Here is a 25,748-nt window from a genome sequence, read left to right on the forward strand (position 1 = left end):
GCAGCTACGAGGTGACTAGTCTCATTTTAATATTTAAGGTAATCACCGAGAAGGGTGAAATACTTTCAACCCCCAACGAGAGGTCCACTTAATTAATTTGGGTATGTTTGAGCATCCCGTTTCTAGGCTAGCACAAGCTAGGTAATTTGAGATATTTTAATTTTTAATTTTTACATACATAAGTTCAGTCTTTAACAAGCTACTTGACGTAAATAGTTTTAATATTTTTTTACTCAGAAATACCTCTCTGATATTTTTTGAATCTTCATGAATCTTGTTCCACGATTTCATATATTTAATTTCTGATTACGTTCCTCTTTAAATAACCATAATTCGTAAAGTAAGCAAGAATAATGTTGGTAGTGTTTTTTTGTACTGATTTTGCGTTAATACTTGTACATGTTTATTTCTTTATTTTCCTTGTACGTAAATGTGATGTACAGTGACGTACATAGAGTCTGAGCACAGAAGCTGTCACATCTAGCCATTTTTCTTTTTTCTTTTGCATTCTACCCCAAGGTGGTATTTCTTTTACATCGTTATCGATGAGATTGTTTATTTAAGTAAGAGCTACGTGACTTCCAGACGGCAAACTGGTTTCTTTTATGTGTTTTTCTAAAATAGGAGCTAGGTCAAGCTAGCCAATGAGCGGCGCAAAAGTTAGGGTCCTCTGAGCCAACGAGCCATGACCAGGTCCTCTGAGTGAAAAATCTCATGACCATTTTCGAGTGTTCTTTGGGTTACATTCCCACCACTCATCTTTGCACGGCCTATGTTCAAACCCCCTCTCAGGCAGTGCGAAGCCTATCAGCAGTCATGGAAGATCTAACCGCTCCATTATAATTTATCCCCGTTTTGATTTATAATTGTTGGTTTATTGCATTTTACATTTCTTTAAATAATTTAAATTTGAGTGCGAAGAGTCGTTAATTTATCATTTTGTTTGCAGAAATCCTTTAAATAATAAATATTAGTTAATAATAATAAACATCAGAGTGGTATGCACTGAAATTTCTTAATTTATTGAATATTTAATATTTTTAAATTCATTCATTTCTACGGATCGTTGATCTTTTGGGGTTTTCATCCCCAAATATTTAAAATTCCGCCAAGGGAAATCCACCCATAGGTCCTGTGTCACTCTGGGACTGAGGCTCTGTTTCGCCTTCGGGCAAGCAGCAAATTTGACTGTCTTCTCCATCGCCTGACTGTGCAGGGCTAAGTCCCAATGCCTTCGGTTTCTTATGGAAAGACTATTTTCAGGGGTACACAAATCCCCATCTTTCATAACTGGCACCCGACGGACCAAGTTCCGGTTCCGGCCCAGTGTTTTAGGCCCGCCTCACAGCGCCCATGTTTAGAGTATTTGTCACGTGACACCATTCCCAACATCTTAGATCAATTTTCCTCATGACATCATTCACTGTTAAGGGTAATTTAATTAATTATAATACTCCTTCGAATTGACCATAAAAAAATTTTTTTTTGAAAGTTGTAGGATACAGGCGAACCTGGTACTAGTTTTACTGAGAAGTGTAAGTGTTTTTTTTATTTTCCCTATATGCTCCGCATTCAAGCGGGGGAGTATGTGCCGGAAATTAGGCATTTCGTCACTTTTTTAAATTTTTTCTATAATTTTAAAATTTTTTGGGGTTTCTATTTTTTTAAATTTATCTGGTTGTTAATGGGGGTGATTTACTTTTTGTTAGGCCGGTGTACGCCACGGATTTAAACTTTGTGCCAGTGGACCGAAGCCCCTTCCCAGGGGGCCAATCTGATATTTTGCTGTCTAATGTGGACATGGTCAGCCCGGTTGAAATTTCTCTCGCCTGCAGTCACGTCCCGAGTTTGTAATTTTAATTCTTTGCACGACCAAAACTGCATAGAGCAGCTTCTGGGCTGCAAGCTGCTACTTCTCAGAGAGCTGCTGAGAGAAGTAAGTCTGGTCACGAATACGTATTAGGTTCTCTCCTCGAAAAGCACGTCATGGACGCTTGTTCTCAGCGTCGTTGCACTTTTGCTCCCCCCCTCCTCTTTCGGTTCTAAGAATTCGCCTAAGGCCAATGACAGGTCAGAAACCCCAGCAGACAGCGACCGTCTCCCAGGATGCCTTGCATAAAAAAAATGTGTGTGCCAAGATGGACCACCCCGTGACACCTAGCGGCAAACTCGCTAACCACCCAGCCAACTTACCCTGTAGGCCGCCAGAGTGTAGCACTAGACTGCGCCCTTTAACCCTTGGTTTAAGCAGACGCCTTGGGCGAGTCGATTCTTTTTTATTTCAGACAGCCCCCAACAGGTAGCGCTAAAGTCGACGCAATGCTACCAGCTTCGAGACTTCAATCAGAGTTTTTTTTATGGCCCTCACTCGGGGAACTTCGGGACCTTTCGGTCCGGACTCCCAGTCCTCCCCTCCACTTTTGATTCAAGTTTTACTTTTAATTACGAGACGCGTTTCTCCGCGGGACACTTCGCGCCGCGACTGCAGACGGACCGTTTGATTATCGGCGAGTCGACGAGACTCTGCAAAACTTCCATCCGGCCGCAACCGACTATGTAGTCGCCTAAATGAGGGATGCTATCCCTATAATCTTTTTCAAGTAGTATAAAATGTAATAGTTATTTTTTATCTTTTAATTTTTTTTTGAAATTAGAAAACGGCCGCGCCCAGCCGCGTATTCGCGGGATCCAGTTCCTGGCTGGCGACGCATCTGTAAATAGAAGTCAACTTCCCTGTCTGGTGAGTGACAATCCGGCCTTTTCCCCCCCATTCCTGTTTGTTGGCCTTTTGCGCCGACGGTGTAGGACTGTCTGGAAGCAAGTCTAATTCGTTTTGAATTTGATTTGGGTTTCAGACAGGGTCGAAGTGCTGGAGAGACAAATTGCTTCCAGCTCGTGATCCTGCACCTCCACTGCGGGTCACGTTAGAAGAGATGTTTCCGCGACCCGACATTATTTTTGAAGACCCGGGTGGTAATGTGAAATCAACATCCCCCCCCCCCACTTTCTAGCTACGAACTACATTAATCGAATGAATAGCCTACCAGCGAACAGTGCTTTCCTCAAGAATATGTAGAATCAATGAAACTAATCATCGATGTAATAATTGGACAAATCAAATTTTGGTGCGATACTAATAAATTTTTGTTTATGTAATTGTTTGTTGGTAAAGTTGAGTATGTGTTGTTATACTAAATTAGGGCCGGCCCTTTCTCGAAAAACTAAAGCATATTGTTAATATCATTAATTGGGAAACTTATAAATGCCAAATCAAATGAAAAAAGAATTCATTATTTACATTTTCAAATAAAACAGGGAACCTATAGACCAAGCTACTTGTGTAGTGTTAATTTATTTATGATATATAGGGATGGGACGAATCCACATTTTGGTCGAATCCGAATCTTTGTTCGAATCCTCAGTGTTTGTCATCGAATCTCGAATCCCAGACCCACACTAAACTTCACCACATGTTATTAAAAAAAATCACACATTTATTTTAAAAAATAAATAGGCCTATGTATTAAAAAAATCACATGTGTATTTATAAAATTATAAAATAAGTGCATAGTGTATACACCTGATATAAAATAGAGACAAATAACCTCAAAAACCACACACGTAAGTTTGCATCTGTCTAATTTTCTGTTAAATTAATGCTTCCTATGTTTTCAATAAAATACGTTTGTATAACAGACACCATTAAAAAAAAGTTACGTTTTTTTCTGCAATGTTATATTATTGAAGGTTGGAAATGATAGAGTAGTTATGCTAATTGACAAAATGCAGCGTAGTTTATCTTATGTTTGTGCCATTGCCGTTACCTTTATAATATAGTTTAGGTATACAATTTTCTAGAGCTGGACGAACCTCAGTTCTCTGGTTTCGAACGGAGCCGAACCGAACCTCATACAGAATTAATTGTTTTGAATTAAAATGAACCGATGACCAGCATTTTGGTCTTTAACTTAATGGTGAGAAAGAAAGGTTCTCCAGCCACATGTAAAATTAAAACATTATATAGCTTAGCTTATATATATACCAACTTTTAATTCATGAAGAAGTTCCAGCATTTTGGTCTTTAACTGAGTGGTGAGAAAGAAAGATTCTCCAGCCATATGTAAAATTAAAACATTATATAGCTTAGCTTATATATATACCAACTTTTAATTTGTGAATAAGTTACATCTAAATTTCAAAAAGACTATATTCCTTTTTAAGTGTAACTAACCTTCATTTAAAAAAAATATTATAAAGATGACGAACATTCAGCATAAGGCCACATAACATATTTTTGTGGTAGACATAACCTAACATTTTAAATAAGTAAAACTTTTTAATAGGACACAAAAAAAAGACGAATGTGAATTAAGTTACCTATCTACATATTTTTGTGGTAGACATAACCGAACATTTTTAATAAGTAAAACTTTTTAATAGGACATCAAAAAAAAGGCGAATGTGAATTAAGTTACCTATCTACATTACAAAACCCGCTGACTGCAGTTGCTGTTTTCTTGGAAGAATGCTGCTCGTTAGAAGAAACTTTAGACTTTTTTTTGGGGTGGTTCTGGGTCATCTGGGTCGTCATTATCTTTTCTCCATTTGGAAAACTTAAACGACGTAAGCCTGCTCATCGCAAATCACCTCAAGAACAATAATATTGTAAACGTAACGTAAAAAGTGTGGTTATAGCAATTTGCGTCGGAAAAAAGAAAACACGAGAAATAATGATGGCTGCCGCGACTACGCTAGTCAACTTAGTACCGTACTGTAAAATTTACTAGACCAGTACTTTTAATACACAAGATTAAATTAATATTTTCGTTACCTGACTGTTATAATCAAAAAGGCCAAAGAAAATAAATGCATCCCAGTAATTTAAAATACGTAATTTATGTAATCATTTCCTACCGCATTTGTCTTGTGTTAACTTGATCGCGTTAGTTTTGCCGAAATACGAGAGTTCTCGTACATGCGCATTAGTTTAACGTATGGGGTACGCAATGTTTGGTGATTTTACAACACTTCTCGTATACGCACTATAGTTAAAGGTATAATATACAATACCTTTGGCATTTGTACGATAGTTTATATTACGTAGTACGACAAATGCATACAAAATTCTCTAAAGTAATCAAAAAACAAAGCGCGCCCATATGAAAAAATGCTATGCGAGTTATGCGACGATTAATCATTTTTTTTTATTTTGTCTGCGCTTGAAACTGTTGAGGCGACGATTATGCGATAAAAGTCGGAATATTACAAGTAATAGAATTTTGTTGAGCTGTTTTGTGAATGGTCTCAAATGGGGGTTAGAAAATTAGAAAAACGTAATTTTTTTTAAATGAACGTTCGGTTTTTTGAATATATTTTAAGAGGTTTCGAACCGAACCGAACCGAACGTAAGGGTTCGGTTCGGTTCGAAATTTTCAAACTTCGCCCAGCACTACAATTATCAATTACTACCTAAAACTTTTAAAAACCCACCTCGAATCCCACCTCGAATCCCACCTCGGATCCTACGAATCCTCGAATCCATAGGATTCGGTATATTCGACGAATCCAAGATTCGAAAATCCCATCCCTAATGATATACCTTCTTCCCTTAAACGATCCACCAGCTTCCCAGTTGCTTGTGTCAGGGAGTTCTAAATTGTCTTGTTCTCCACCTCGTGCTACCTCTGGTCAATAAACTTATTTTCTTATTATTCTTACCCAGCAAGTTTCCAAGGCTCTTTTTAATTAATTTAAAATAATTCAATTTTGAGGCACGAGGGGCGTTACAGCGCGACCAAAATTATACGACTGTGTTAGCAGAATCCTGAATAACGTATGTATTTGCCGTTAAAACATTAATGGTATACTTAATTTGTTAAGTCTTATTCTGAACATAATATTTTGTGCTGAAGTTAATATTCTCAAAGGTATTTATTTGTTGTGTAGGGCCAATCGGCACTTCTTTTAATGATCTTCCAAGTTTTGTAAATCGTCACATATATTTCGCACAAACCCAAAAATTTCGCATCTCTTTCGCATTTATCGCAATTGCGATTTTAACGTACCACTACTTATATCCCTTGCATGCTTCTATGAATTTCATTGCATTAAGGACCAACGCTCTATCTCTCTCTCTCTCTCTCTCTCTGTGTGTGTGTGTGTGTGTGTGTGTGTGTGTGTGTGTGTGTGTGTGTGTGTGCACACACACACCTGCGCGTGCATGTGAATGGTGAAACCAATTGAACAATTTTAATTTAGAATCATAATTTGTTTTAAAATCATTTGCAATAATTAAGTCTTAACTTTCTTCACTGCTTGTTGTTAAAACATTTGAAGAATATATATTAAGTTGCATGATGCACTTTCTCCACACTTGAGAAACAACATTAGTAAGTCGCTAACTTCTATTCAATTTCCAGTAGTGTTGGGCCGATTCCTAAAATATACCGATTCCGATTCCATTTTCGATTCTTAAATTAAAGGCTTGATTCTTTGAATCCGATTCTGATTCATAATTTTTATCTGACAATGTTCAACAGAGAAATATACTCAGAAAAAAAAGGTTGTTTATGATTTTAAAAATGTAATTGGTTGTGTTTCATTTTATGTGCAGAAATTAACATTATATACAGCTTATATAATGTTAAAAAGTATGTTCGTTACCATCAAGTTACGCTACATTGTATTTCTAGCACAATTTGGCCTTTTAACCTTGCATATAGTTAGACGAAACACGTGTTCAAACACTGCCAATAATCAAAGATGTCTTATGACATAAATTGTAAATAATGTTATAACTTAACCAACTTTAGATACCTTACATTATCAACTCAATTTATTTATTGTAAAAAAAGAGGGTTTGTATGGTTAGGTTAAGAATTTTATTTTCAAGCACAACTAAATGACAATCCAAATCAAATGACAATATAACCTCGTTTTTACATATTTCAAGGGACCAGGGCGAAAAAAAAAAAAAAAAAACTAGAGGGAAATGTAAAAATAAAACTTTATTATCTCATTATGATGGAAATGATAAGAAACAAATATTTACTAAAATAAAACGTCAAAGATGCTTACATTTTAATATATTACCTAGAACTTAATTATCTCACTTGGTGAAAAGAATAAATCCATCCAGTCTTGCAGTTCTTCACAATCGTAAAGAGAAAATAAATTTTCGGTTCTTGAGTAAGAAAGATCTGTGCATGTTTTAGTATCTCAAAATTTCCACATTTTATGGTGATATTTTCTTACACAAAATATTTAAACTCTTCAAATAATCGTGTGTTAACATTTAATTTAGGGGTGGACGGGATCCCGAAATTCGGGATAAAAGTCGGGAAAAAAACCATTCCCGAACTTCGGGAAAATAATTTTTCTCTTCGGAATAATACCTCGGGAAAACAAATTTTTTTTTAAATAGTAAAAACCTTTGTCATACTAATTTTTATATTCTACAAATACGTTATGTATACATACGTTCCATAAAAACTTCGTATACGTATTAAACGAACAAAGTACAAAGACATCACAAAAAATAAAATACATATTATAAACAATAACGTAAATTCAACACTCATTCATAAACATAGTTTAAAATAACTCTCTGACTAAATAAAGAACTCAATGTTGAATATTATTAAGTTTGGAGAATGTTAACATCTTTGCCGTATTTTTAGGTTATAATTTGTCTTGAAAATTAACAAGAGCAACAATAAGCAGTGTTGCCAAATGCGTAATATTCGAAACACTAATAAAATTAAAGACGCCATCTTGGTTTCAAATGTTATGTAAGAATGAAAGTGAACAATTAAAAACAAGTGGTATTTTTAAAGTAGGCGTGATAATTATTTCCGGCAAATTTCATTTAATAAAAAAAGGGTAGTTTATACACTTGTGTGAATGATGGAGCCTGGCATTCCAGGCAGTAGCAAAAGTGAACCAGATGTGTCTTCTGCGCCTATTTGGAAGTTCTTTAAAAAATTACCAAATAACAAGTTGCAATGTACTTAAACTAACAAGTGAACATGTTGAAGAGTTGGTGTTTCTTCATGAAAATTTAAAGTAGAGTAGGACACAAGATGTTTGTATTTATTACATTTTATTTTATTTATTATTTGTATTTGTGTGTCTTTCCTTTTCAGTGATTTGGTTTATAAATGTGGATGGTTTATAAAAAAAAACTTAAAAATACGCACATTTTAAAAGTACATATAATTTTCTGCACATCAAGCAAGCTAAGAAACAATTTACTGCTCTTGCTCCCAATCCCGATCCCGAAAATCTGATGTATTTCCCGACCGAATCCCGTCCTGAAGTAAAAATGCTATTCCCGTCCACCTCTAATTTAATTAATTTCAGACATTTATCGGAAACAATTCCTCTAAACTAACACAACTACTTTCAAAAGATTGCTTATGTTTAGTAATAATAAATTTAATAAAGTTTCAGCAGCAATGTTTGGAAATTCAGATTTGCCAACTGCCTTTCCAAAATATTTCTAAATTAAAACGAGCATCGCTAACACGCACAAGAACGCCGATTTACAGCAATTTTGTTATGTTGCTTTTAAACTTATTTTAATATGGTCGCAGTAATCCACTGTGAATTTGGGTAAAATCTCATTCAAAAATTATTTCATTTATAATTCTTTAAAGTTTAAAGTGCAGAGATGTGAAAAATCTTAATTTTCACGTTTACGTCACCAAAGATTTGGTTTATGGCCGTATGGTTTACCATGGCAGGTAGCACAAACAAAAAATTAGGTTGTTTACAATGGCAAACGTAGCTGCCATGATCAAATAGATACAGTTTAGGAAATAAAATTTACATTATTTTCTTTAAACATTTATGGCTTTGTCTAATTTTTTTTGAAGGTTTACTATTAAATGTGGTGCTGCTGCAACGTAACTTCCAAAAAATGCTTTAGGTCAAAGCGGCAAAGTAGATACTGCATTTGTTCTGTGGGGAAAATGGCGGTGCAAGTAAATAAATACGTTAATCACCGAAATTCGTAAATCAGTTCCGTAAAACAGGTTTTATTATGTAGTTTAAAAATTATATTTGCATGCATTTTAATATTTTCTAACGTTGCGTAGATGTATCTTGCAAACTTAAAAACAATGCAGGAATCTGTCATGGTCGATTCCAAAACCATTGAATTGTGAATCCCACGATTAAAGTGGAATCGGTGGAACCGACTGATTCCGGAATCGGAATCGACCCATCACTAATTTCCAGGGATTTAAGCCACATAAGGCCTTATGTGAAATTGTATACAATCGTACACATGCCAAGCTTCGTGAAGTAACATAACATTAAAATGAAACTAGTATGTTTCACCAGGAACACGTTCTAGTTGTGACAGCATGTCAACCCTCCCTCTGGAAATCAAAGACGTATTTGAGGCCGACGAACCCCGTCTGCCTCAGAACGCTGGTCACGGCCTCCTTGTACTGGGAGATGGGCACTAGCTTGTGCACCGGAGGCCTAAGCGAGCCATCCATGAGCATCCGCGAGACTTCTTCCTTCATCTGCAAGTGCTCAGGCATGCCGGCGTGCTTGTTGGTCCACGCCGTCATCCAGTAGCCGCGCAAGCGCAAGTCCTTGAAGATGAACAGGGAGTTGTGGGCAGGGACCGGCTCCCGGGACATGGCCCCGTACGTCACCATCGTCCCCCCACGGTCCAGCTGCTTCAGCACCATCAAGGAATTGCGGCCTCCCACGCAGTTCAGAGCTAGCCTCGGTCTCTGAACCTCTTTCGTCTTGAACATCTCAGTTTCCCTTTAAACATGATTACAACTATAAATCACATTAAAAAATACGTACATGAATTTGCTGAAAAATACAAGAAAGTTTAATAAAAGAGAGAAAACAGCATTTCTATTTAATGGAACCAGGTACGTAGTTATGAAATTCTATAAATTGTAGACTCTAGAAGTGCAAATTATTCCAGAGGCCAAGAAATATGAATTCAAGTTCAGCAATATACATTTTGGTTTTCCATGGTTTCCTGAAATGACTCCAGGCAAATGCTAGGATAGTTTAATGTAAGCCATGGCTGATTTTTTTTTTAAAGTATGGTTTTAACATGTTGACAGTGAGGTCATTAGGGACGGAAACACATGAGAGACAAGAGGAAAATAAGGAATAGAATTGGCCATTTGTTACAGTAATAAACCCTCCAGTATTAGTCGCAGTGATTTCAGGAAATCAGGACCACTCTACCAGGTTTTGAACCTGGATATTCTGGAAATGGGTCAGCATCTTAGCAATGCGTCACCTCGCCACTTTTGGCCATTTTCTTCCTCAAAATCACCGATTGAATAATAATCTATTTCCTCATTGACTACAAGACTTAAGCCAGTAAAATAATTAATAAATATGAGTTTGAGCTGTAATTATAAAAAATATATAATGTTAAAAATAGATGAGAACTTCAGGAAAAAAAAGAAATTCAACACTAATACTATACAGTCTTCAGATATTTTTGTTCAATTCGCTCATGACCATGATATGTAATATTAAAGGAGATTGGATATTGAAATCTAATCCCTATTAATGAAAAAAATAAAACATCAACATTAAAGCCAATAGATAGTATGTAAGGATTTAAAATTAAATTCTTAAGTTTACTGGTTGAACTAAGACATACTGTGGTGATAATACAGATTCAGCAAATGAAAATTTAGCTAGGTATTAAAGTATATATGTATATTAATTCTGTTAACTATCTATTTAAAATTAATCACAAGATTTTAAAACAATTTAAAGCAGATCACAAAAAAAATTTAAATATGAAATAGCACATTCAAATTAACACAATTAAAAAAAAGTGAAATATATTTATACATTTTACATACATACCCAAAATATACCCGCCCCTCAAAGTAATGTTCTAATTATTTCTAGCAAATAAGAATTTTAATCAAGCACTAACATTTTTTCCCCCTATATCTTAACCAAAATAATTTTTTGTTCAACCACTGAAAAAGTTTGTAGACTACCATTTCAGTCAAGATACAGCTTCCACTGAAATAAATTTACATTAATTATACATCAACAAACATTAAAGTACACATACACACACACATATATGTGTGTATGTGTGTATATGTATGTGTGTGTATGTGTGTATATGTATGTGTGTGTGTGTGTGTGTACTTAAATTACTGTGGTCACATCCTAAAATTAAAATACAATGTAACATAAAATTTCTTTACTAAGTAAAGAACTAACATTTTTGAGGTGCTAAATAATTACGTAAATAATAAAGAAGCTCTGTTTCAATATCCAATAACATTAAAGAAGCATAAACTTTAAATTTTCTATAGACATGAAAGATTATTGTAACTGTTAACATTATTCCATACCGTATTGTTTACTAAATGCATTTTTGCCTACAACATTTGAATTGCTAGCCACATGACTCGTCACAAGAACAGCCCGGTATGCACGAGGTAAAACTGCCCTGAAAGCTTTTCGCCTTTCCCACCAGAGCTGCTGCTGACTTGTAAACATTGGCTGAACACAATTTGGGAACTACATCTGCATGCTATTAAATATTGTACTATTTTAACTGGGCTCAAGTAAATAGGCTAAGCGAATAGCTAATAAAGAATGGGTAAGCTACAGTTTCTTGATTCATCATATTATTATTTTTATTATATTTAAAGTTACACAAATGCTGTTGACATAATGCATACATTTAAATAAAAAATTTAGAAAGATGAAAAAGAGTGTTGCTTTTAATCTATGACCACATTACTTCAAATCATGTCCTAATTTATTGGTGTCATTACTTCAAAACTGCACCAATTTAACAGCGTTAATATGAGAGATGAGTGTATGTGCATGCACATTAGCATAAGTAACAATTACCGAAGCTCTTCCTCTGTCAGGACGTACGTCGCCCCCAGGTCCATAAGGTACCGCTTCAGCTCGCCGATGTCGGGCCGATTACGGACCACGTTGATGGAACGTAAGCCCCAGAGCTTGCACAGTTGGATGACGTTCTGCCCACACGCACTGTTTGCCCCGTTCTGTATGACTACATCACCCTCTGACAAGGGCACAAAGTCCTTGAGCATACGGTATGCAGTGTACGGGTTCACAGACATAGTGGCAGCCTCCACCACGCCGAGCTCTTTGGGAACCTGCAAACCACAGTCAATGCAAAACAAGTGTAAATAGAACACCAGAATAGGAAAACTAGTTGTGAAGATGTCAACCCGATAATAGCTATCCTTAACTATTTTGAGACTGTGGTCAAGCCAGCTTGATAAAATACCTACCTTAAAACGGGGTAAACATAAACAGTGGGTGAATAGAAACTGTCTGTCAAAAGAATCATTAAATATGATAGCTTCAGTTTAAATTTTTATATTTTGTAAGTTATTTACCAATATTATTTACAGTGAATTTCATTTAAGAATTTATTTTTCAAAGTTTTCTTTAGTAGATTGCTTCTATTCACCCCGCTGTTTCTACTCGCCCCATTTTACGATACCTACTTCATAGTTTCTTTTTTTTGTTCTTCCATCACTTTTTTTACTGTGTATCAACAAAGAAATGTTTACATCAATGACATATGTGAAATTGTCGATTTGAAAATATTCCATCATTTGGTATAATTTTTTAGTCACAGAAGAAATCACGTGGATTCAAACAGAAACTACACCTTCAAAACTGACATAATGAAGGTTAGCTAAAAGTTAGGCCTACCTAGTTAACCCCAAGGCATTTAAAGAATTGGTTTTGTATGGGTTACCTAAGGATATTCCACGAATTAAAATATTAGCAATCGTCTACAGCAATGGTTATGATACCGAGGGTCACAAAACACCCTAGGGTCGCACAGACAGTAGTAGTCTCTACATTTGCAGCTCAGTTCTTGACCATTAGATGGCCCCGTGAATGGTGAATTTTCGTTGATAAGAAATAAAAAGCAATAGAAGTCAGTTTGTGTCGACAGTTAAATCATAGTAACTTCATCTTTTTTAACCGAAACATTTTTTTAACACCCAGAAAAATATTTATTTATGTAACAGTCAGACCAAGTAGATCTTGCCAGAGGTCTGAACTGTTACATTTGGTACCCCATGTTGGGTGCTACATAATTGTAACACTTCAGACCTCTCCAGCTAACTCTGGTCTGAATTACACATACATAAAATGCTTGGAAAATTATGAATCATTGAAAAGTTGAAAGTTAAGAAAGTTTGTGGATGTTAAAGCGGCGAAAGTCGACTCATGACACAGAAATATTTAGTATTATGTCAACAAAACAAAAATGATTCAAAATACTATATCTTTCTCGATGAAACTGACCTATGGTCAAGTACACTGAATGTATGACCAAGGAAACATGATGTCCTTGGGATGGTGCAAAAATGCACTATTACCCCCTCATGAAATTCAAAATAAAATTTGAAATTTCCTAAAAGAAATGTTTCTCTGTTCATCCCGGACCACGGTCGTTAAATCCAGCTCAAACTCACATTAAAATGTTAAATTCGTGAGCCACCAAGCAGCACGACCTCACGTGGCAACAACCGAGTGATGACTAGCCATGAAAAGCACAGTGCAAAACACACACAAGAGAGTACAAACTGGGGACTTCCCTGAAAAAGCTACCTTCTCATTGGCTACAAAAGATTTTTCTTACAATTACTTTACGCGATTCCCCAGTCCCCGAGATTTCTCACAGTTTTGGGGTAATGTCGTTGTCTTTCTCCAACACAGGATGCGATAAATAATATTGTCTACCACTTCGGCGGCATGGCATAACGCATGTCTTCTTTTTTTTTTCTCTAACTGAAAACAAGTGTCCAATGTTCTGTAAAAATATTCTGAATGCCACAACAGCATGACAACATTTATATTGACGATGACTGTCGACCAAATAAATTTGGGTTGCGCAATTTACCGAGTTTCAGAAACCATAGTTTTTCTACTGATTAAATCAATTTCTCCCTTATGTTTTGGTAGGAAGCTTGGTGGTGACAGTATGTGAACCCACCTTGCACACCTCGTTGGCCTGGAACACCGCATGTGTGCGCCACGTGCCCAAGTTGGTGGGCAGGTACGGTGTGACGTGGTCCCCTGGCCGCAGGCTCAGCACGGCAGAGCCCGCGCTCACCACCTCGCCCACCCCCTCGTTGCCGGGCACTGCCGGCAGCACGGGCTTGGACGGATACACTCCCTGGATCGTGTTGATGTCCGCAGGGTTCAGCGGCGCGGCCAACATCCGCACCAAAACCTGAAAGGGACCAAACACGTGAAGGTTGTAGTCTGTATCGTGCATAACCCCGTAATTACGTAGTCGATAAAGAAAAAAAATTCTGAAAAGGATATTTTTAAATTTTTTTGATTATGCCGGATGATTTTGTAAAATGGCAATGCATACTACACTAAGATTATTATCTTTTTGAAAGATGTTTTCGAGAAGCTTTGTACATCAGATCAGTGTACCATCACCAGCACATGACGTCATTATGTTTTAAAAAATTATCATTTGGACATTAGAAACAAAAAAAAAATTGTTGCTATATTTAATCCCGAATGAATAAGCCCAGAGTTTTGCCATGTGTTTATGCAGGTTTTACCCGGGCCTAAATGTAACTAGTTATAGCTTAGATTTAAGCTAGGGGAGTTAGTCATGGCGTCAACTACTGATGCAGTGACTGGCCAATCCCCTAATAAAGCACATGATACATGCTATCATTTCTGCATGGCTGAAAACCAGCATGATTAGGTATATAGGCTTCGAACTGAAGTGGACTTTAAGAGTTTTCCCTAACTCAGACCTCCCCCAAACAAATACACTTAGTTATAGCTAAGTTAGGAAAACAAAAAATTAAAAAACTTGCCAATTTAAGATTCTTTTAGTCACTGCATGATTTTGAGAGTTTGTACTATGTAGGAATTATTTGAAACAGTTATTGTGTGATTTTGTATATTATTCTTCATATTTCATCAAGTTAATGATGCTATGAATACTTTTATTACATAGATAGTACTTATTGAATAAGGAATGCTGATTGGTTAAATGGGATCCGAAGGAGATATGTGTAGGTGATTGTATCAAAAGGGAAAGGTTTCAAAAGGTTAGGTCAGTGATAATTAAAATACTGAAAAATTGTGAAAATTTAAGAATTCTCACAAAATTGTGTTTTTCCATTTAAACTGGATCTAGAAAACTCAGTATTTGTGTGGAGGGCCTTGAATTTGGGGAAAACTGTGTGGTTTAAATCCACATTTTCCTTCAACTTCATTGCTCTCCCCACTATTGAAAAGCCATTTCACAATCCAATAGGTATTTGAAAATGAAGTTAAGGGGAGTATTGAAGAAAAATTGAAAAATAAATAAATAAATAAAATACTATATTAATTTTTTTCACATGATAGTTAGTTGTAAAAATACAATTAAATTATGAAAATAGTATTTTTGAGTTTCTCAAATAATCATCGCATGAGACTAAAACAGCATTACCTGACAAATGTGTTATTTTTCAATACCTACTATTTACTTGGAAGTTTTTAATTTGCATCATGTTGAATGAGCTATTTGAAATTCATGTTATTCTTATTAATTTTAGAGGTATTAAAACCTATATTTGGAAAAGTTATTGGGTCAAGTTCAATACACAATACCATACTTACTATTGGTTGGAAAGAAAGTAGGAGGAAGTTGGTCAATGATAAAGTTGAATGGAGGAACAAAGGAAAATATAGTATGAAATTTTGGTTACATTGAAAGACAAAATAGCACAGCAGAAATAAATACAAATAATAGTGAGACTTTTGGAGCAATAGTTGCGGTCGTGGTACGAGTAGGAGTGAAGTAATAAGTGAAATGAAATCCCTACTAATATTATAAATAATGTGAATGTAAGTTTCTTTGTTATGCTTTCACGTGAAAACTACTTAACCGATCATCATGAAACTTTGTACACATTTTCTTGGAGGTATTAGAAGTAACATAGGATACTTTATATTGAGAAAAAAAATATATATATTTTTTCCAAAGGGCAAAAAATTTATATTTGTATGTATGATCGTCTGACTGCGAGTTTCAAGTAATTTGAATGACATTTAAAGCCATCTGGTGTTTCAATAAGTAAATTAAATAATTCACTAATTTAATTATATAATACCGGCAGTCAATTTACTATTCAATTTTATTTTTCTGTCACCGCCAAGCAATACTTAAACTTTTTAAATTTTTGAGGTTAGGTGTCTATTTTCTTCGGTGATTGTTGTTTGGACATTGATGCTGAAGGTTATATTTTACTTTCAAGAGAATTTTTTAATTTAGTGAAAATGATGTGGATCTAATTACTCAAGTTTTCCCGGACTTGCAGCAAAATTTAAATAGTGATCGGTCATTGTACGCAAGAGCAATATTGGCGCCAAAAAATTTATATCGTTAATAAAATCTACACTTATATTTTAAAATAGGTGCAAGGGGAAATGGAGTGGGTATTTGTCAACAGATACAATCATGGATACAGAACAAAGCACTTTATATCCTTCGGAGTTTTTAAATTCACTTGAACTTTCCGGTGTACCCTCACATAAACTTCAAATGAAACTAAATATAGGCCTACAAGTTACGCTTATACGAAATCTAGATGCTCCTCGACTCTGTAATGGAACGAGGCTTTGGATCACACAATTGGGGCAGAATATTAATTAATTAATTTTTTTATTCTATGTTAATACTGTTACGAATGTGAGCAAGGCCACGACATGCGCAGGTGCAGAGCTGGCTGGCAGCTGCCGTAACATGAGATGTGCCGTGCGCACCTGGGTCGCCGCTTTATCTCCCTCCAGCCCTCCGCTCCCCCCGCGCGGCACTGTTAGTTTGACATCCGAAACCTGCCAGCTGCGGAGTTACGTGAGCCGCTGACACGTGTTTTCGAGAGGTTTCTGCCGTTGGGACAGCTCGGAATGACGCGACTGGCCCCGGCCGCTCTTGTGAGTTCTGGAATTGCGCCGGGGTCTATATATATGCCCGAGGACGTCAGGGCAGGGAGTCAGTGGAGTTCAGAGAGAGAGAGTTCAGGCGGGAGCCTTCCCGCAGCGGAGCTTCCGGGGCGATAGTGCCGCGGGCGCGGCAGAGTGGCGAAGTCCTTGGACGAAGGTTCCAGGGCAGGGAGGGAGGGAGTGAGTGAGTGAGTGGAGTCGGGAGTTTTCCCGCGGCGAAGTTTCTGGACGATAGTGCCACGGGTGCGGCGGAGTCCTGAGTGAAGTTCCGAACGAGGCGTCGAGGGGGATCTCGGCGAAGGGGAAGTGCGACGGCGGCAGCGGAGTGCGACGACGGAGGACCACGAGGGGTGCTGCGGCGAGAGTTGCGCCAGAGGTGCGGCCCAGCGAGGTGTACGGAACGAGTGACTGGGGAATAGACATTTCTTTAAGTGTAATTAATTATTTGCCATTTTAGAAGATTATTATTTGTAAGTGACATAAATAGTGACAATAAATAAAACTGTGTGTGATAAAAATCTTTAATTGGGCTATCCTTTACGAACCTGCAGTAAATCGTAACAATACTTTGAACTTTTTAAAATGTTAGGATTAAATTATTTTTTTGTAATAGTGAAACATTTCAATAAAGCATGTTGTCAGTTTTTTAAGATAAATCGGATGTTAGAATTTTTAAATACTGATGATTCCAGTCACGCAATAAAAAAAACAATTACCATATTATTTTATATTCTTTGCAATGATCTTTGATACTTAAGGACATAACACGAGCAAAGCAGCTGGTAAAAGCTAGTATCTTTATAAAATGAAGTGTTTAGAAGGTAGTAAGAAATTTATTGGATATGTGTGGTAACGAGAGTAGCACTCATGAGTGAAGAGCATGGTCGTGTTTATTTACATTGAATTAATGTAATGGTAAAAAAAGAATGTGTGGTTGTGATTAAAACAGTTAGTGTTTTGCGATTTAGAATGAATCAAATGGTGTCATGGCAAATTTTTTTGGCATCTTTTAATATATACAAGAGAAATACTGAAAGTAAATGATTACTACATACCATAAAGCAAAGAAAGGCAATTAGTTTTTTTATGACTTTTAAATAATTGTGTTTTGTAGTTATGTTTAATGTGCATTTAATTTGTTGTATAATGTGAGCGGAGTGTTACGTGTGTTTCATTTGCAATGTTAAAGAAAAATATTTTCTTTGTGTAAGTGAATCATAAAATTGATGAGGTAATATAAAAACAGCTTGTTTACCTATAAGTTAGTTTAGCAATTGTTGAAGTAATAAAAACAAAGCTAAGTTTTGTTGAGTATAGGTCAGCTAATAAAAAATATTATTTACATTTACATTGTTTTATGGTAGGGATATTGATGAAGTTGTAAACAAAGTTGTGCTGTAGTATTTGAGACCTTTGTGTTTTTATGGAACCAGAGCGGGAATGTGCGTTTGAACGGGAAAGATTCACATGCTTGTTCCGCACAAGATATTGTTGTTGAGAAAATTAGTTTAGAGTACAAAATATATATTCAGTATCGTGTTCTATACTAGAATAGCTAGGGCCCATGTATACTTTACGATAACTAAGAAGTTTAAATCATATTAAAAACAATAAACAATTTAACTAAATAAATGTGGTATCGCAAGATATACTAAGCCAGGTGGGACGGTAGTATAGAATACTATACCGTAAATATTATAGGATTGGTATCGAGTTATGTACTAGGATAGGTAGGGCTATAGCATACTTTACGATACCCAGGATAATAAAATCAATTAAAAAATTAATTTTAAATTATAAAATGTGGTATCGCAACATATGCTAAATCGTTTGGGATTACAGTATTCAATACAATAACATGAGAAATATATCTTCGGTATTGTGTTCTACACTTGAATAGGCAGAGTTGTTGTATAGAATGACGCCGACCGCCAATGCTCCTCTATGTCGCATAGACCGCAATGCCTCATCAACGTCTCACGAAAGCATGTGCACCGAACACGCTCGGGCGTGCACCGGAGTGTAGGAAGTGCAACAGGGGGAACGCCACGCAATTAGTGCCACGTCGGCGGAGGAGACCGGCCGGGTGTGGCATATCCCTCCATCAAACTACAAGTGTGTTTATGTATTTTTTCCACAGGAACATATTAGACATTATTTTCATTGTTTAACACTTTATATTTTCCAAAATTATGTTTCACCGTGCGCCTTGTCCCGAACCTGGCCGGTTCAGTTTCCCGCGAAAATCACGAGTTTTGCACGAGAGGGCTGGCGGGGAGGGGGGTCGCGCGCGGTGATGGCGGCAGTATCCTTCCGGAGCTCACAGAGGCCGGCAGCCTCCGCGCATCACGGGACCAGCATTTCCTTTATTTTCACCGACATGTAGTTTACCATAATTAAGCAATTCTTAAAACCTTTTCTTTCAGTCCCGTGGTCGGTCTCAATTTACAGTGTGGTATGTAACTTAATTAATTAGTACTCCAAGACGAGCGCGCTACGACATATGTAAGTACTGTGTAAGGACTGTGAGATGGTCCGTCGGCGCCTCACGCGATATCTTAGCCAGTCGCCTACTTAGTTTTAGCCTGCACGAGGCAGCCAGTAGGCACTACGTAACCAACTTTCTAACGCATCAGTATCTGGGACAGTTTTAGGATTCATGTAGCGTCACCGGAATAGCGGGCCTACACGATCCTAGCCTAGTGTAATACGTAAATGTTATTGTGAAGTGTGATCTTGCTTAGGGATCTAGTTATGTTATGTTTAGGGCGCATGTATGTAATTATTTTGTCGTGTCAGAACTGAATGACCTTACCGTGTAATAAAATCACGAGCCGCCACTGAGAGAGTGGCCGCGCGTGTGACGATTAGTTTTGGGACGACCGTTACAGCCAGGAGGGGTAGCACGATGTAAAGGGCTGTGCCGGATTAAATTAATAAGTTATAACACTGTGTTTTCTTGGACTTATCAGGCGTCCCGAGTGGCCTAAACAGCTCGGGGGGCCCTGCTGCGTCGAACCTCTGCCTCCCGCCACAAGGCCGAACCTACCCCGAGATTCCAGACAGTACAAAATACTCCTAAATTCACACGGAGGTAGCGGGGTTCTTGTCAAGAATATGATACCTGAAAGTTAGTTTAATAAAGAAACTTATTTTTAGCAAAGCAAACATGTAAATGCTACTCACCCAAAACCTCCATATTCCCACCCTTGTCCAATAAGAATGATGGGGTGGTAATGACTTTAGCACCGCCATGTTGATGGCATCAACAATATTGTTATGGTATCAGGTTCTAGACTACTCCCAAGTTATTTTCATTTGGACTTTGGTTTTTGTGAAGTTTCAACATGCTTTCTTTACAGTTAAGTATACAATACTAAAATGTTGGTTAAGCTGCGTGAAGTACATTTAAAACACTTAAAAGATGTAAAAAGTATTATAGCAGAAAATATTTTTTGCCCACATTTCTCAACAGTTGTAAAAATGCTTTCAAAACTGTACATAGTCGCAAGGAAAGCCTAGCATTTATTGAGTAGTATTTCTGAACCTGGAAAATATTTTGTCACTACTTTTCCGCGAAGTAAAAAGAAAATTATGAAAATACCATCTTCTAAAACTAGAAATTCTCCTGTATTTACCCTGAAAACAGTGTTAATAAATACATAATAGTTTATGAGAAATCACACTTTCAACTTACATTACAATACCTGTGCACGGACGGTGCAGCTGCCATTTACTGTTTACCCATACTGTGTTTAGTTTGGAGATATTTAGTCAACGGATGTATTGTTTTAATATACAAGTAGTATGTTTAAAAGTATTTTTAATGTATTAACATTACTTAATCGACCACTCACAATATTTGAATGAAGTTCATGAAAAAAAACTCAAAACTGACAGGGGTAAACAATTAATGGCAGCAGCAGCGGAAATGCACAAGTATTGAAATGTGAGCTAAAATCTGTGATTTCTCAGACACTGCAGGCATTTATTAAAGCTGTTTACAGGGTACGAACAGGAACCTTTCTAGAGTTGCAAAATTTTCTTAATTTTATTTTTACTTTGCTGAAAAGTCGCAACGTAAGCTATTTACCCTGAACCTTTACTTAGTTTACCATAAGACAGTTTTAATGAGTGTAAGTATACATTTTAGGTAATTTTCTTACGTCGCGGCATTTCCAGAAATTAATAATAAAATTCACAAAATACTTTTTTCTAAAACTAAAAAAGTTCTTAAAATTTACCTTTGAAACAGCATCTTTATATTCCCATTGGTTCCTAAAAAATCACAGTTTATAACTCTATTTTTTTTTTACATTCTTATACACGAAGAATCACAGGATTGGCAAAACTAATATTGGTAAAATTCACACTTGTGGCTTTTCAGTATATATAAAAAAAATAAAAAAATTGGAAAATTCTTTTATGAACAATAAACACATCCTTCTATTTACATTGTAAACAGTGAGCACAGACTTATTATATGCGATAGCACGTAACCTGACACATAAAGGAATTATTACATTTGATACACACAATGAAAATTCCTTTTATACACATGGTTACATGAAATCGCACATAACAAATCAGCGCTTTGCACTTCCAAAAGTAATTGGAATTTCTCATCTCCGCAGGCTGTAATGAAAAGAGGACGTAAAAGAGCATATAATGAAAGTTATTTCAGATAAAAAAAAAATTTTTTGACGATAATCCGTACACTACATATTTACCAAATCTGGCAAGGGTTGATGCTTGATTTTGGATGCACTAAGGAATCATATAATTTATTTTAAGTTGCTATTTAAGTACGTAACATTGCATGATAATATCCAAATCAAAAATATACACATTCTTATGTATATAAAACTACATTATCGGCAAAGCAATTGCTACGCAGTTTCGCACTGCGTAACTATACGACTACCAGACAGCGCCCTGGCTATCTGATGGATACCACCCGCAGCACAGGGGCGCGCAATGTTCGATTTCTGCGTGCCGGACGAAAATGCATCGGGGCCGCTCGGGCCGCTTCGACTCCGCCCGGCTTCGTCCGGAACAACCAACGATGACGTACTTCCGCCGGCGGGTATCCAGACTGTTCCTCGGTCGGGCCCCGGCGGACTATATAAACCGGCCCAGCCAACGCTTCTGCAGGCAGTCTCCGACTGGCCCAGCAGCATGAACCTGCAGTGACTACCATCTACACCACCGGCCTCCTCCGTCACGCTGCCCGACGACGTGGCGACCGCTTCAGGAAGAAAACGGTAAGAGCCATCGTCAGAATCTAAGTCCGTAAGGGACTCTGAAGATATTTCAACCCAGTAGAAATATTACAAGTCCACGAGGGACTTAGAATAAATTCAAGTCACATTTATTTGGACTTAGAATTTTCGCAGAGTGAGGAAATAGAAATTTGCCTCGTCTGTAGAATGAAGAGAACTGTCTCGTGAAGCTTACGGGATAAGTAAAGTAAATGTTTGACTGGTGTTGAAAGTAGAATGGCAGTGGGGCAGCGTGGCAAGAGACGGAGGAGAGGTCGAATACCGCATAACGTAAAGTGTACCAACTTGCAATACGTTGAGGCTTACAGTAACGTAACCAACGTAGTTTAAGTAACGGATTCGACTGAACTGTAATAGTTCCCGGGCTACACGATCAACATAACGAGCACTCCTGATAGAACTTCAAAACACAGCTACTTCGTTGAACGACTGACGAGCTGCGTAATGATAAAGACTGTTCGCCGCAATATTGTCGGGGCGTCACGGCATACAGCTGTCAGTAACCACGAGACTGTTGAATACGACTCGCTGAGTGTAAGAACGTGTGTGTAAGAACGTGACCAGTTTAAGTGTCATAAATTAGGTATTGATACTTAGACCAGAAACAAAGGTTAACTTTAAAGAATCATACCACGATGAATGAGAATGCAAACTAGTTACATATATAAAAACTGTACTATAAGAGATTTCATGTCAGTTCTCCTTAATAAGTTCTTTCATATTTTCATATTCTCTAATCGTAATTTGATTAGTTTGGCAATGTTAAATTCCTGTTAGTACAGTTAGTTAACGTAATATTGAATGTGCCAAAAACCAATTGATTTGATGTTCATATTTTTCTGCTAATATAATTTTCTGTTTGCCTTATAATAAGGCGTTAACTTAATGTGTGCGACATATATTTGTGATCCGATATTGTTAATTATATTTTTCTGTTCACAGACATTGTGGGCACTTGCTGTAATCTTCAAAATAAGAAATCTGAAGGTTGTCATATATGAAAATGCGTGTATTGAAGGATGTGATGTTGTTATTACAAGTTTTTGTTAATAAAAGCACTTTTGTTTCTCGAACTTTAGAACCTCTTTCTGAAATTTCACCCCTTGTCCTCCCGCCCTTTCGAACTGGAGGTAACACAATTAAAGCACATGGTGACAGCTACTTCACTGCATAGGCTATCAAATGTGACCTAAAAACAATAATTTCACAGACACCAGTACAAATTAATAAACTATGTTTACAATGTTAATAGAGGAACACCTTTTAGTGTTCAAAAAACGTATTTTCTGAATTTTACTTTTACATCACACTGTAATATAGTGTGAACTGTCATGTTATAAAAATAAAATAAAAATATGGGTAAATACGTAGTCGTGGTTATGCGAAAAAAAATGCTAAAAATCCGAAAATACTTTTATTCTATGCTCTTTCACTTCCTCTTTTCAAATCAACCGGCGGAGATAAGAAATTCCAAATACTTTAGGAGATACCGAACTTTTTAATTTTCATCACAATACCTGTGTATTCATGCGGCGATGACAATTATTTCTGGTTTACGAGTATCTATTATGTTTCTTATTGGAAAATTTTGTTACGTGACAGTTCCGTGATTGGCCAGTATTCAAATGAACCAATACGTGATTTATTCATTTATTAATGTTCCATCAGAGGTATCGCGACGTAGGTGAACGACTACAACATTTCCTTCTAATGGCAAAGGAAATGTATCCGCCTCCAACTTAGGTGGGTTTTTAACGTTTCTAATTTTAAAGTCTTATTTTTTATTTGGATATTGTTGCGCAAGTAATAAGTAACAAAAATTTTTTACATGAGTTGTAATGTTCATCATTTGTCCGGGTTTGTTAGGTAAGGTCAGTTACATTATAAATACTTTAAAACTAAAGAACATTTGAAATTAAATCATATTATTTTTAATGTACGCTTAGTTTGAAAGTATTCATAATGTAACTGATCTGACCTAATCTGTCCCGGTTTGTTTGGTCAGGTCAGTTACATTATAAATATTTTAAAACTAAACAGCCATTAAAATTAATTCACATTATTTTTTATGTCCGCTTAGTTTGAAAGTATTAATAATGTAACTGACCTGACCTAATCGACCATTTTATTTATTACGCATTCACGAACACACAGCAAAATAACAAAAATGGCTACGGTCGAGGTTGTACAGGTGTTGTATTGCAAAATTTAAAAATTCTATATCTCCTAAAGTATTTGGAATTTCTTATCTCCGCCGGTTTTAATGAAAAGAGGAAGTGAAAGAGCATATAATAAAAGTAATTTCAGATTTTTAGAATTTTTTTTTCGCATATAAGTACCGCTACTCTACATGTTCAAAATTAAAATTTTTTATATATCCTAAAGTATTTGGAATTTCTTATCTCCGCCAGTTGATTTGAAAAGAAGAAGTGAAAGAGCATAGAATAAAGGTATTTTCGGATTTTTAGCATTTTTTTCCCGCATATACCGCTACTCTACACATTTACCAAAATATGAAATAATAACGGCAACTGGTTACATTAATACTTAAATTTTTAAATTGGTAATTCGTAATCAACCATTGAATTGATTGCACCATATTTTTAATGTTGCTAAACTAACCTAACCAGCAGTCTTCACTATTGTAAAATATTTTTATTTTAACTAATCTAAACTAAACTAACATAACCGACCATTCTCAGAATATACTCTTTAACTTCTTACTTCAGTTTCCTTAGGCTCACGGAGTTCTTCATGCTCTAGTCTTACAACCTTCGCTGGGTCACCAAATTCACTGTACACTAATTTCTGTGATGAAATTAAAACTGTCTGCAAGTTTATCACAGAAATGCGTTTAAAGTTTAAACGCCGAAACGACTGGTGTGTAAATAGTTTCAAACCTAAAAACGTAGTCATTGTTGCTTTTTTCTTTGTGGCATTAACAATTATTGAAAACCACCTACAATTATATAATATTTCAAATTAACTCTACATTTGAGCCGACTTCAAACGTTGTGTTGATTTTGAACGAACTTTTTTTTTTGTGGTCTCCAGCAGAACGCCAACAACCAAAGATTGAGGTATATTAGGCATGATGTTTAATATGTGGACTGATTTAACTAAGTTAACTAAGACTGGTATTAACCCGTAATCAACACACACAAAAAAAATTACATTCATGACACGCATGGGTCCCAGGGACCCAATTTTTTTTTCTTCTAGGTTTCTGTTAAGTATGTTGCTTGTTTAAGAAATTGAAAAAAATGTTTGAATTCTAACACTTATTACCTTTAATTACAAAAATATGTGTTTTAAAATACATTTAACAAACAGTACAAAAAAATAATTTGGAAATCGGTGAATTTGTAATTTTTTATTGAATTGTGATTTTTAAGTGGAACTATAACTTGGTTTTTTAATTAAGATACAGTATCAAAACATTATAGTCTTATAGTCAATATATGTCTTTATCTTCAG

At 36.2% G+C, this 25,748-nt stretch overlaps 1 protein-coding gene across 1 annotated transcript; it reads right to left on the reverse strand.

Annotated features, from left to right (window-relative positions):
• Positions 1-9,010: 9,010 nt before the first annotated feature.
• LOC134542550 (enoyl-[acyl-carrier-protein] reductase, mitochondrial) lies at positions 9,011-25,344 on the reverse strand. The gene is made up of 4 exons (XM_063386910.1): positions 24,996-25,344; positions 14,021-14,260; positions 11,881-12,155; positions 9,011-9,783 (listed from the first exon to the last, which is right to left on the reverse strand). Exons 1-4 carry the CDS (start codon positions 25,185-25,187, stop codon positions 9,372-9,374), a joined length of 1,119 nt encoding a protein of 372 aa, XP_063242980.1. The 5' UTR covers positions 25,188-25,344; the 3' UTR covers positions 9,011-9,371.
• Positions 25,345-25,748: the final 404 nt, after the last annotated feature.

The sequence above is a fragment of the Bacillus rossius genome (assembly GCF_032445375.1).
Source record: "Bacillus rossius redtenbacheri isolate Brsri chromosome 9 unlocalized genomic scaffold, Brsri_v3 Brsri_v3_scf9_1, whole genome shotgun sequence".
Classification (NCBI taxonomy): domain Eukaryota; kingdom Metazoa; phylum Arthropoda; class Insecta; order Phasmatodea; family Bacillidae; genus Bacillus; species Bacillus rossius.

Excerpts from the sequence above, each read along its gene's own strand:
- LOC134542550 (XM_063386910.1), bottom strand. The coding sequence starts at position 25,187 with ATGACTACGTTTTTAGGTTTGAAACTATTTACACACCAGTCGTTTCGG. Across the intron at positions 14,261-24,995 it reads GTGAGCCTAAGGAAACTGAA|GTTTTGGTGCGGATGTTGGC; the intron begins GTAAGAAGTTAA and ends GGTCCCTTTCAG. Across the intron at positions 9,784-11,880 it reads CTGACAGAGGAAGAGCTTCG|GGAAACTGAGATGTTCAAGA; the intron begins GTAATTGTTACT and ends TCATGTTTAAAG.